General features: G+C 50.3%; 1 protein-coding gene across 2 annotated transcripts; it reads left to right on the plus strand.

Moving 5' to 3' along the window:
* The first annotated feature begins 237 nt into the window (after positions 1 to 237).
* On the plus strand, positions 238 to 11,693 carry LOC132008092 (prokineticin receptor 2). 2 transcript variants are annotated; one of them, XM_059386473.1, is made up of 3 exons: positions 238 to 456; positions 2,651 to 3,243; positions 8,827 to 11,693. In XM_059386473.1, the coding sequence occupies exons 2-3, from the start codon at positions 2,786 to 2,788 to the stop codon at positions 9,521 to 9,523; spliced, it is 1,155 nt and encodes a 384-aa protein (XP_059242456.1). In that variant the 5' UTR covers positions 238 to 456; positions 2,651 to 2,785; the 3' UTR covers positions 9,524 to 11,693. The 2 variants fall into 2 exon arrangements, with proteins under 2 accessions (XP_059242456.1, XP_059242457.1); XM_059386474.1 differs by lacking the exon at positions 238 to 456 and adding an exon at positions 1,055 to 1,272.
* Positions 11,694 to 12,091: the final 398 nt, after the last annotated feature.

Here is a 12,091-nt window from a genome sequence, read left to right on the forward strand (position 1 = left end):
TCGGAATCCGCACCCTCTAACCCCAGCTAAAGTCCCATTCATACTCGGGTGCGGGGACGCAGGAGCCCCTGCGAATGGCCAAACCCGCGGACTGGATATCCGTGCCAACGCAACCAGAACTCCGCGCGCCCCGTGCGGGGGGCACACCAGGTGCAGAAACGCAGCGCCCAGCCTGCGCGGCTGTGCGGAGGGAGGCCGGCTGGGTACCCCAGGGCGGAGTCGAGCGCGGGGCGGGGCGCACCGGGCCGGGTCCGAGGCGCCGTGCTGAACAGCAGGGGCGGAGCGCCAACTCCAGCGGGAAGACAGAGACCGCGACGCGCGGGGGAAGCGCGCTGGAGCAAGGAAGAAAGAAGGACACCCCGTACGCAGCGCTACTGCACGTACAAGTTGGGTTCCCCCAGGACCAAACCGAGCTGCCAGGGCAGCCGAGCGACCCGGGAGGAGGCGCCCAGGCAGGTAGGTACTGAGCTGTATACCGGGTCTCCCTTGGTGAGGTGGGGGGCTTCGCCCGGCCTGGGGGCTCAGACGCCCACTTCTTTCTCGGGGGGATTCTGGTGCCTTGGCCTCCCGCAGCTTTCGGAAGGTACTCGGGCTGGCTCGCAGTGGAAGAGTTCCTGCCGGGAGAGTCCACCACCCACCACGGGCCCGCCAGGACCGGGCGACGGGAAGCCGAGACTGGGGCGCGCGGGCGCGGGCGGAGGGGGCCGGGCCGGCGGGTGTTGGGTGGGCGGGCGAACGCCAAACTGCAGGGGAGGGTCTGAGCGGGGAGGGGGGCATCTTGTCCAAAGAGAGACTGAAAAGGGAAGCCTCTCCGGGAGAATTCCTGCTCTCCGGGTCCTGCCCCTACACCCCAGTTTTCTTTCCATCCGGAGGCCTCGCATGCTTCGTTTTTTGAGCCTCAATTTCTGACTCGATTCCCGCCCTTGTTGGGCGGCGCCTCCGGGACCGCGCGGTCGCACGGGGGGTGAGTAAGGGAGGGCAGGGGAGGGAGTCTGCTCCCGGAGCAGATGGATCTGGGACGGGGAGTGCATCCCGCGAAAAATGGGGCCGGGAACTGAGCCACACGGGCTCACGTCCTCTCCTCCAGGGTCGGGGACTGGAGAGCCGCGGAGCGCGGAAGGCGGGAGGACTGGAGTCCCGCTTCCCCGTCTCGGGCTGAGCGCTGTCTGGACGGACTGGGGTTTCGCAAGAGAGGGAGAAGCCACCCGGACGGAGGACACTCCCGGTCGCGGGCGCCGCTGGCACCCCATCTGTCGAAGGTCCTTCCCTCGGGTATGCGGCCGGCGGACGTGCCGCAGGTCGGAGTGGCCCGGCCACCCTGCCACTGTTGTCCCTGCCGCTATGGTTCCTCGCTCTCCCCCTCCTCTGACAGGGCCGAGCCAAATCCACTGTCCAGTTTGGTCCACTTCTTACTACCAGGATCCGGTGGCCCCCACGCTTGGGGTCGTTTCCAGTTGTGTTAAGCGGGGAGAGGCGGATCACAGTGTGATGGCTGGGGTCCTCATTCTTCGGGTTTGGGAATCTGAGCAAAGTGGTTCTGAAGAGGCCCTCAGACGCCTTGCACCCCATGGTGGCCCCTCTCCTGAGGGCTCAGTACTTCAGAGACTTTATTTTCCTTTGCCGTGGGCATCTTGAGGTACTGAGAACATAAAGAACTCAGGCAATGAAAGACATTTCAACCCTCAGGCCCTCCGGGGTCCTCACTGACACCACCTTCCCCCTACCCCCAACCTCCATTCTTGGGGGCTCTTTTCGGTTCAAGTGGAGGAGCGGCCACTTTCAGAGGCCGGAGACCTTGGTGACCAGATGTGGTGCCTCTCAGTTAGGGTTGATCCTGGTCGGGAACCGAGTAGGGGTCTGGTGAAGGGGACAGGGAGCTGATCAGAAGAGTGGGAGCAGGGAGGAGAAGCAGACAAAGCATTTCTTTTTAGATCTGGTTCCCAAAGCACTGAGGGAGCAGAATTCCCTCTCATCCACAGTCCCTTTCACCTACAGAATCCTGGTTGGATCCCCATTCATACATCTCACAGACTCCTGTCCCGCCCCTGCTGCGTGCCAGGCCCTGGGCTAGGCAGCAGGAATTTGGTTTACAGGAAGATCAGGACTCAGACAGTGTAAATCACTAGCCCAAGATGACTCAGCCTGTTCATGTGCAAATGAATTTGGTGATTTCCACGTCCATGGTTTGGCCAGGACACAGGGAGCAGTGCCCTGCTTCCAAGGAAAGACCCTGCTGTGTGTATTCCTGTCCTCTAGCTTCATTGTCCTTAACCAACAGATGGCACAACTTTGTGACTGCTGCGGAATACTGGGGCAGCTGCCTGGACAGCTTGGGAAACTTTGCAAAGACCCTGTGGGAGCTGATGGTGGGAAAGGGAGCGTGACTGGGCAGTCACACTGGTGCTGGCCTCTGGGAAAGGGCAGAGATGTAGGTTGTTGTTGGATGTCTTTGGAGAGACATTCTGTGCCCAGTACTGCCTGTCAGCCCGTGGAAGATTTCCCAATTTCCAGATCTCATGTCTCCCCTCCCATGTACCCCCGTTAGTCTGAGGGGAGTCCCTGGGTCTGGTCAGTCTCTACTTGGGGAACTCTGGTAGCATACTACCAGGCGTTCTCCTGTAGGGTGCCCACTGGTTGTGTCTCCTTTCAGGGTCCAGGATGACATTTTGACTCTCCTCAGGGAAGCGGGCAGTGTGCTAGGCTGGGTGAGTCGTGACACCTGAAGGTCCAAACCCCCAGCTCAGCGTGCTGAGACTCACATACCACTCCTCCTGCTGTCTCCGCCATGGCAGCCCAGCATGGAAACACTAGCTTTGCCCCCAACTTCAATCCGGCTCTAGACTCCACCTCCCCCCTCCCCTTCAACTTCAGCTACGGTGATTATGACCTCCCTCTGGATGAGGATGAGGACATGACCAAGACCCGGACCTTCTTTGCTGCCAAGATCGTCATCGGGGTGGCACTGGCAGGCATCATGCTGGTCTGTGGCGTGGGCAACTTCGTCTTTATCGCTGCCCTCGCCCGCTATAAGAAGCTGCGCAACCTCACCAACCTGCTCATCGCTAACCTGGCCATCTCCGACTTCCTGGTGGCCATCATCTGCTGCCCCTTCGAGATGGACTACTACGTGGTGCGCCAGCTGTCCTGGGAGCACGGCCACGTGCTCTGTGCCTCTGTCAACTACCTGCGGACCGTCTCTCTCTACGTCTCCACCAACGCCCTGCTGGCCATAGCTATAGACAGGTGAGGATGATGTGGGCCAATGGGGGGGCGGGGCACAGATGGGGGGGGGCAGGCTGCCCCTTTCCTCACTTCCGCTCTAACAGGTGGGCCCTGCTGCTGGTCTGCCTGCCTGCTCCTCTATCCGGGGGAAGAAGAGATCCGGTGTCTCTGCTTGTGGCTCAGATTCCCCCCAAACTAGAGCAGGATGCCCAAGCACCCCAGCTCAGGGCCACACCTGCAGATACCACTTTTGCCGCAGACTCGCCCCAAAAGCAAAAGCAGAAGGGTTGGGCCACTGGCTACTCAGAAGCCACGGAACACTGACTTCACCAGGACAATTTCCGGTCGAGAAAACATGGACCGAGTTTTTTCTGCCACCCTTCCCCAAGCCAAGATCAAGAACATTCCTGACTCCCTTATGCCCTGTACCAGACAGTCCTCCCACCCCAGCTGTCTGATTTCACTCAGCACAGTTTAGTTTTGCCTGTTCTTTAACTTCATGAAAAACGGAATCCTATAGTAATGTACCCTGGTTCCTGGCGGCTTTGTTGTAGAGCCAATTTTAAAATAAGGTAATGGCCTATTTGTAGGAAAAAGGGAAGGACATCCTTCCTTTTGTTTTCTTGCATACATCCATGGGCTCATTTGCATACATTTGCATGAGATGTTCTGGAAGTCCTTGCTCTATTATAGATTTACAAAATTTATAAAACTCCTAGTAGCAACTTAGGACAAATCTTACAAATGTTTTAATTATGTAAACAGCTATAGGCCAATGTCAGACCACCAGTAGCTCTGTTTTGGGGGTCAGGGGCAATTGCTGAAACATCTTCTGGGTAAACATCTTTTTCCTTTTTGGTCTCCTTTGAACTCTTCAGTTTTTTCCTTGTTCTCTGTGCTACTTAGGTTTGTCATTCTTTTTAATCAACAAATTGATTATTTTCCATAATGAAATATACACAGAGGTAGAAGAGCCATTTTCTTTGTGTAACATAATTCCTGCAGGAGAAACCATTTTGTTATTACAGCTCTGAGGCTCTCCAGCCCTCAAATCAGTGTTTACAAAAGGTAACTGTCAACCAAAGGTACAAAATTGCCCTGGGCAAATGATACAAAGTCAGATCTGGTGCCACCCCAGCCCTACTGAAAGAGAGTCCCTTGAGCTCCATCCCAGGAATCTGCGTTTTTATTCAATTACCTGAGGGATGCTGTTCTCATCCCCTTTGTCCCACTGAAACGTTTGTCTTTATCATGTTGGGGGTTTGGGGCAATATAGGAGTTTCTCAGGAAGCAACCATCCAGTTACATCACAAACAGTGGTTTCTTTTTCACCCCAAACCAGCTTTCCGTCTCCAGTCCTCTGATCACCCAGGCTGAAAACATTATCATCGGTCTGTTTTTTTTTAAGTTTTTATCTGAATTCCAGTTAGTTACCACACAGTCTAACAGTAGTGATTGAACAGTGCCATTCAACACCTGGCACTCATCACAAGAACACTCCCTAATCCCTGTGATCTGTTCCTCCCATCCCCTCACCCTCCTCCCCTCCGGTAGCCACCAGTTTGTTCTTCGTTGTAAGACTGTTTCTCCGTTTGATCCTCTCTCTCTTTCCCCCTTCGATCATCTGTTTGTTTCTTAAATTCCACATATAGTGAAATCATACGGTATTTGTCTTTCTGTGACTGACTTATTTCACTTAGCATTATACTCTCTAGCTCCATCCGTGTTGTTGTAAATGGCAAGATTTTTTTTTTTTATGGCTGAGTAATATCCCAGAGTGTGTGTGTGTGTGTGTGTGTGTGTGTGTGTGTGTGTGTACAACATATGCTAACATATATATAGACCACATCTTCTTTATCCATTCATCAATTGATAGACACTTGGGCTGTTTCCATCATTTGGCTATTCTAAATAAGGCTACTATAAATACAGGGGTGCATGTATCCCTTTGAACTAGTGTTTCTTTGGGTAAATACCCAGCCGTGAGATGGCTGGATCAGTGGATAGCTTCTACTTTTAACTTTTTGAGGAGTCTCCAAACTGTTCTTCACAGCAGCTGAATCAGCTTACATTTTCACCAACAGCACATAAAGTTCCTTTTTCTCCACATCCTCACCAACACCTGTTGTTTCTTGTGTTTTTTATTTTAGCTATTCTGACAGGTAGGAGGTGATATCTCACTGTAGTTTTGCTTTGCATTTCCCTGATGATGAGTGATGCTGACCATGTCTATTGCCCATCTGTATGTCTTCTTTGGAGAAATATCTGCTCATGTCTTCTGCCCATTTTTTCATTGGATTATTTGTTTTTTGGGTGTTGAGTTGGATAAGTTCTCTATATGTTTTGGATACTAACCCTTCATTGGATATGTCATTTGCAAATACCTTCTCCCATTCCAGAGGATACCTTTTAGTTCTGTTGACTGTTTCCTTTGCTGTGAAAAGCTTTTTATTTAGATGTAGTACATTTAAATGTAGACCTAACTACATTTAGATGTAGTTCATTTTTGCTTTTGTTTCCCTTGCCTCAGGAGACAGATCTAGAAAAATGTTGCTATAACCGAGATCAGAGAGATTACTGCCTGTTCTCTCTTCTAGGATTTTTATGGCTTCAGGTCTCACATTTAGGTCTTTAATCCATTTTAAATTTACTTGTGTGTATGGTGTAAGAAAGTGGTCTGGTTTCATTCTTTTGCATGTAGCTGACCACTGGAGCATGGGAAGCAGAGCCTGAGATGCGAAGGTGAGGACTGTTCTGGAAATCCTGTACAGCTAACCAAGAGGACTCTCGAAGCAGAGCTAATTCAGGACACACACACTCTCTCTCTCTTTCTCTCTTTTCTTCTGCCCCCACCACCCCCAACCCCCCGCCATGTAGTTTCAGCATGAAAAGTATCTCAATAACCAATGCCAGAGAGAATTCCTACATTCCTACCTATTTGGTCATCAACTCTTAAATTCTGATATTTTCTCGTCCCATAACACCTTCTTCATTAAAAAGATGTCCCAAAATGCAGAGTTGCCATCAAATAAATCAGAAAGGAAAGAACAATGGCCTAGGAGTTACTCAGAACATCTGGGTTCCAAGCTGTGCACTTGGATAAATCCCTTATCCTCCTGGGACTTACAGATCTTCATCTGTGAAATGGACCTAGTAATAACTTCACTGACAACCTCTCCAGTTTCTTGTCAGGTTCAGAGAAGGTAAACAGACATAAAGCATGTTGGAAGCTATAGGTCTTCGCTAAAACTGACCATCATCCATGACTTGTCCATTGGCAAGAAGGACATCTGCAAGGTCTTTGTTACCATCTTGTCTTCTTGGATGTGTGTGTCCTGAGATCCGCACTCTCCTAGGGTCTGTACAAGAGGTCTCTAAGAAACCAGGTCCTCTACACATGAACCTCGCTCTTCGTCTGGCTGTGAAACACTATCCAGAAACACTAGTAGATAGCCCTTCTGGTATTTCTATATAGCAGGACCAAGGAGTAAACTGAAGTGCCCAGGGAGGCCTGTGTCTCTCTTGCCCACCTGTGTCGGGGCTTGTAAGCTTATCTAACCGAGTATAAAATAGTCCCAATGCTCACTATCCAATACCAGTGTCATCACAATGAAAGTGAAAGTTTGGCCATCCATCTTTCTTATAATTTTGCCGTATTTCTCAATTGATTTAGAACCTGAGTACTATTTATTGGGCTCTCCTGTTGTAAAGCCTGAAATTCCATGTGCTGCCTTGACATCTTCAAGCCTCCCAGAGCCTCCGAGGTCTCCAGCCATGAGGTCCTCTGTTCCTGCCAGATACTGCCCTCCACCCAGCAGGAAAGCCTCCTAACCTGCTATTCCTCTCTCTGCTAGACGAACTGCACCTCTGATCTTCAATCTGATGGGTTTCCCCTCACTATCATCTCGCAGAATTATTCAGACAAGCAAATCGAATCATCCCATGGAAGTCGAGGGTCACTTTGTCACCTTGTCACTATAAAGCCTGCTGCCCACAGCCCCTGCTGGTTCCTTCTGTCCCTGGGTGCAACTCCTACGTGGCTCTGCAGGGTGGGCACCATCCCTCTCCCTGTGCTGTGAGTATATGTGACTAGTTAGTCTGCCCAGTGTCAGGTGTTGTGTGTTCACTCATCTTGTACTGTGTATATCGGGAGAATCCTGCCTTCATCGGGGGAGTGAATAGGAAGTAGCCAGAATCTCAGTATCTTCCTGAAGCATTCCCAGACTACGTCACAAGCATAATGACCATGTCTTCCTTCAAGTTATTCTTAACCTATCCCTTGGTTATTCTAGGTCTGGGGTGGAAGAGAAATTCTCTGAGGTCAAGGACTGTGTCGTCTTCTACTTTGTCTCCATCTACATAGGTTGGGCACACAGTAGGACCAGCAACCTGTCAGGCATTTACCAGATCATAGCGGGTGCAATTGAAGTCCCTCTTGTATCCCGTTACTAACACTTAGGTACACACCTGTCCATTCCCACTTGCCAACAAACACCTGCCTTTCTTTGCTTGAAGGCTTTCTCTGGCTCCCTCACCAATGACTCTGCTGGTTGGTGAAACAATATCCTGGATCCCCTTCCCCGGGGTGCCCCACATCTGCTCCAGGGGTTCCTTAGCAGGAATAAGCATCAGCTGCCTACAGTGAAGCCTTGCTCGATAACAGCCTATATTGACTGCCTTCCCATGCCGAGCCCCCAAAGGCCTCCAACCTCTTTCCCAGGCTCACTGGAAAGATCAGGATAAAGCCTCATGCTGTGTGCTGCTTTAAGATGTCAAGACAACATCACACACCTCATCTGAGCTTGAGACAGCCCGGGGAGGTAGTTGTAAAAGTTTGGTATCAGGAGCTGGCATTCTGGTCCTTGCACTCCGTGAGGCTGGTCATTTCCTTCTCTCCTTAGATAGATTCCTTAGATTCCACGGCAAGCCCACCCCCTACTCTCCTTCCTGCTTTGTAAGGCAGGGTGACACCTGGGGGGTGGGGGGAGAGAGAGAAAGCCCTAGCCCACTGCCCTGAGAAGACCCCCATCTCTCTCTCTGAACTCCAGAGCCCTTCTTTCCCCTCTTACCCATGAGACATTTGGAATGAAGAGTTCTGAAAGCATGAGGCTCTTGGGGAGAATGGCAAGACAGAAGGTCAAGGTGGTATCCATAGGACTAACAGTAAAATTCCACCTATATTCACTGAATACCTACTACCTGCGAAGCATTTTACAAACATTATCATATTTAATATTTATAGCAGCCCCGCAAGGTAGGTGTCACTTTATCCCATGTTGCACTTGAAGAAAATCTCAGAAACGCTGAGCCAATGGAGGTTGGCGGGTGAAGGGGGGGGTGGGGGTGGGGCTGGGATCTATTCCACCTGTCTGACCAAAGCCTGTGCCATTTCCACTAAACCCCAGCACTACTCCAAATGCCAAAGGATGTTGCTAAAATAAGACAAACCCTGTCCAAACTGGATAATTACACGGGGACTCGTTGTGCCATTCTGTCTGCTTTGGCGGCGTGTTTGGGCTAACCTCCAGACGGATGTTTCCCAGCACGCCTCCTTATTACTGATGGCTTTCCGCCCCTGCTCTCCCCGTTCCCCCCACCCCCCAGATATCTCGCCATCGTGCACCCCTTGAAGCCACGGATGAACTATCAAACGGCCTCCTTCCTGATCGCTGTGGTCTGGGTGGTGTCCATCCTCATCGCCATCCCGTCGGCCTACTTCACCACGGAGACGGTCCTGTTCATCGTCAAAAGCCAGGAGAAGATCTTCTGCGGCCAGATCTGGCCGGTGGACCAGCAGCTCTACTACAAGTCGTACTTCCTATTCATCTTCGGCGTGGAGTTTGTGGGCCCCGTGGTGACCATGGCCCTGTGTTACGCCCGCGTCTCCCGCGAGCTGTGGTTCAAGGCGGTGCCGGGCTTCCAGACGGAGCAGATCCGGAAGCGGCTGCGCTGCCGCCGGAAGACGGTGCTGGTGCTCGTGTGCGTCCTCACGGCGTACGTGCTGTGCTGGGCGCCCTTCTACGGCTTCACCATCGTGCGCGACTTCTTCCCCGCCGTGTTCGTCAAGGAGAAGCACTACCTCACGGCCTTCTACGTGGTCGAGTGCATCGCCATGAGCAACAGCATGATCAACACCGTGTGCTTCGTGACGGTCAAGAACAACACCATGAAGTACTTCAAGAAGATGATGCTGCTGCACTGGCGGCCCTCACACCACGGGAGCAAGTCCAGCGCCGACCTGGACCTCAAAACCAGTGGCGTGCCCGCCACCGAAGAGGTGGACTGTATCAGGCTGAAGTAGCCCGCGGGTGGAAGGCCCGACAGCCGGAACTCCGCACGTCATCCCCTGGGAGCCAAGTTCACAACGACTATGTACCACACCTCACGGCCCTCAAGGGGCTGGAGGCCGCTCAGTTCTGACGGGCGGTGGGACTCAAGGGGCTGGAGGCCGCTCAGTTCTGACGGGCGGTGGAACTCGAGGCGGGTAACCGCAGCTGAGGTGAACTGACCACCCACTGTATGCTGGCCGCACCAAGGAGATAGGACAAGGCCACCGGGAGCTGACATTTACCCGTTACCTACTGTGGGCAAAAATTAAATAACAAGCCAAAATGGCAGAAGCTATTGGAATCACCAGTCAGGGACCTCACATGGTTAGCTGCACTCACTCTCCATCGCGCTACCTGTATTCTCTAGCTCATCAGGGCAGCAACGTCAAAGCCTATAGAATAAGCCACTTAGACATGACGGGAAAGGCAAGGGTAAGTTCGTCAGAGTGTGCGGTTTATAGCCTCATGATAAGAGAGTTCATGCCATCCCATTGAACTTTCCCACTCAGCTCCTACTACCTCCCTAAAGGTATTCTCTAAGATTCTGGCTACGAGGAAATTTTTCTCATAACCAGGCCATTGGTTATCTACAATGGTGCAATTTCAAAGGAAAGGACCAGAAAAATCTCTTCTCCACGGATGCTTGCAAGCTCATCATTCTTTTGGGTGAACACAGGCAGTCCTGAAATGAGGAACACACCCAGTCCCTGACACCTTAGCATAAAGGATTTTGGGGGGTTGTAAGGTCAGGGAGGAAGGGGACAGAGAAAAAGGTAGAGCTTGCCCCTGGCGATGGATGTAATCCATGTGGCTAAGGTCTGGATGACTTTCTAGGACAAATCTCTTTTGAGAACAAAGGAAACGAGCTGCACTTGGAAAGGAAAGGCCTGGATTCAAGCCTCATGTGACCTGGCTGCTTACTCTCTCTGCTTCTAGGTTTTGGGTCAGTGAAACAAGGATGATGAGAACACCCGTACTGACTACCTTACAGGACTCGGGAGAACCCATGGAGGCCACAGTTGCTGAAAGTGCTTTTTAACTCTACCAGTGATAAAAATGAATAAGTGATATTAGACAGTTTGGATTAGGGAAACCCCATCCACTATAACTTACTGTGAAGAAACACTCCCACTTTTGGACCAGAGACCTCTGAACTCTTCACGGTGCAGCCTGTCCTCTGGGCCCCCCCCCCCCCAGAAAAAATAAATAAAGGAACCCCCGTCCTGGGTAAAAATGAGGAAAATTTAACATCAGAATTTCAGTGACAACCGCCCCCTTAGCCTCCTCAGAAGTGTTGACAATCTTCCCTGCATGTTGTCAAACAGCACGTCCCAAGGAATATTAGCTTAAGCCAAATGGTTTGTAAATTCTGTGTTTACAAAAATTATTTAATGCATTTTACAGCCAAGCAAGTAAGTATTTGTGGTTATCTGCTTTTTTACAACTATCACTGTGCTTTTATTTATTACCCCCATCCAGGATGGGGGCACCAATTGTGTCTGACAAAAGAATTCAGACCTTTTTTCCCCCCTTTTTATCCTAATACGTACATTCCCCTTTAATTTAAATTTAACTGAAACAGCTTTTGTAAATATCAGTGTGTATTGTGATTTTCCAGTGAATCAGTGTTATGTTGTTATCCAATTAAATAATTAACATATGGAATCTTAACCACAGTGTTCAGTTGTTTCCCCACTAATCTTTTTATATATGTTAGTATATTTAGATATAGTATGTTTAGATCTAAAACTAAATAGTTCAATCCTGAAACAGAGAAGAAACTTGTTGAAGGCGTATTTAGAACAGCGGCAGTTCGTGCCAGCATCCATCCTCCCCTTGGTTACCCGCATGCAAAAACTGCTTCCTGCCTGTGTGACCCCTTCGTTTCCAAATTGTTGTTTGTGTAATGAATACTGCTGTTTGCATGGAGACTTTTCATTCGTCTAACTGGTGTTAACAAGTAATAAATAATAAATTAATTGCATTTGTGTTGGGGCACCTGGGTGGCTCAGTGGGTTAAGCCTCTGCCTTCAGCTCGGGTCCCGGTCTCAGGGTCCTGGGATTGAGCCCCAAATCGGTCTCTCTGCTCAGTAGGGATACTGCTTCCCCCCACCACCCCTGCCTCTCTGCCTACTTGTGATCTCTCTCTCTGTCAAATAAATAAATAATTTTTTTAAAAAATTGGATTTGTGTTTACTCTTCTCAAGACTAATTGATGATAAACTTAAGATACTTTTTTTTTCTTTTTTTCTTTTTCTTTTATTTTTTAAATTTATTTTTTATTTATTTTCAGCATAACAGTATTCATTGTTTTTGCACCACACCCAGTGCTCCATGCAATCGTGCCCTCTATAATACCCACCACCTGGTTCCCCCAACCTCCCACCCTCCACCCCTTCAAAACCCTCAGAGTCCATAGTCTCTCATGGTTCACCTCCCCCCCCCAATTTCCCCCAACTCCCTTCCTTCTAACTCCCCATGTCCTCCATGCTTTTTGTTATGCTCCACAAATAAGTGAAATCATATGATAATTGACTCTC

The sequence above is a fragment of the Mustela nigripes genome, unplaced genomic scaffold, assembly GCF_022355385.1.
Source record: "Mustela nigripes isolate SB6536 unplaced genomic scaffold, MUSNIG.SB6536 HiC_scaffold_75, whole genome shotgun sequence".
NCBI lineage: Eukaryota > Metazoa > Chordata > Mammalia > Carnivora > Mustelidae > Mustela > Mustela nigripes.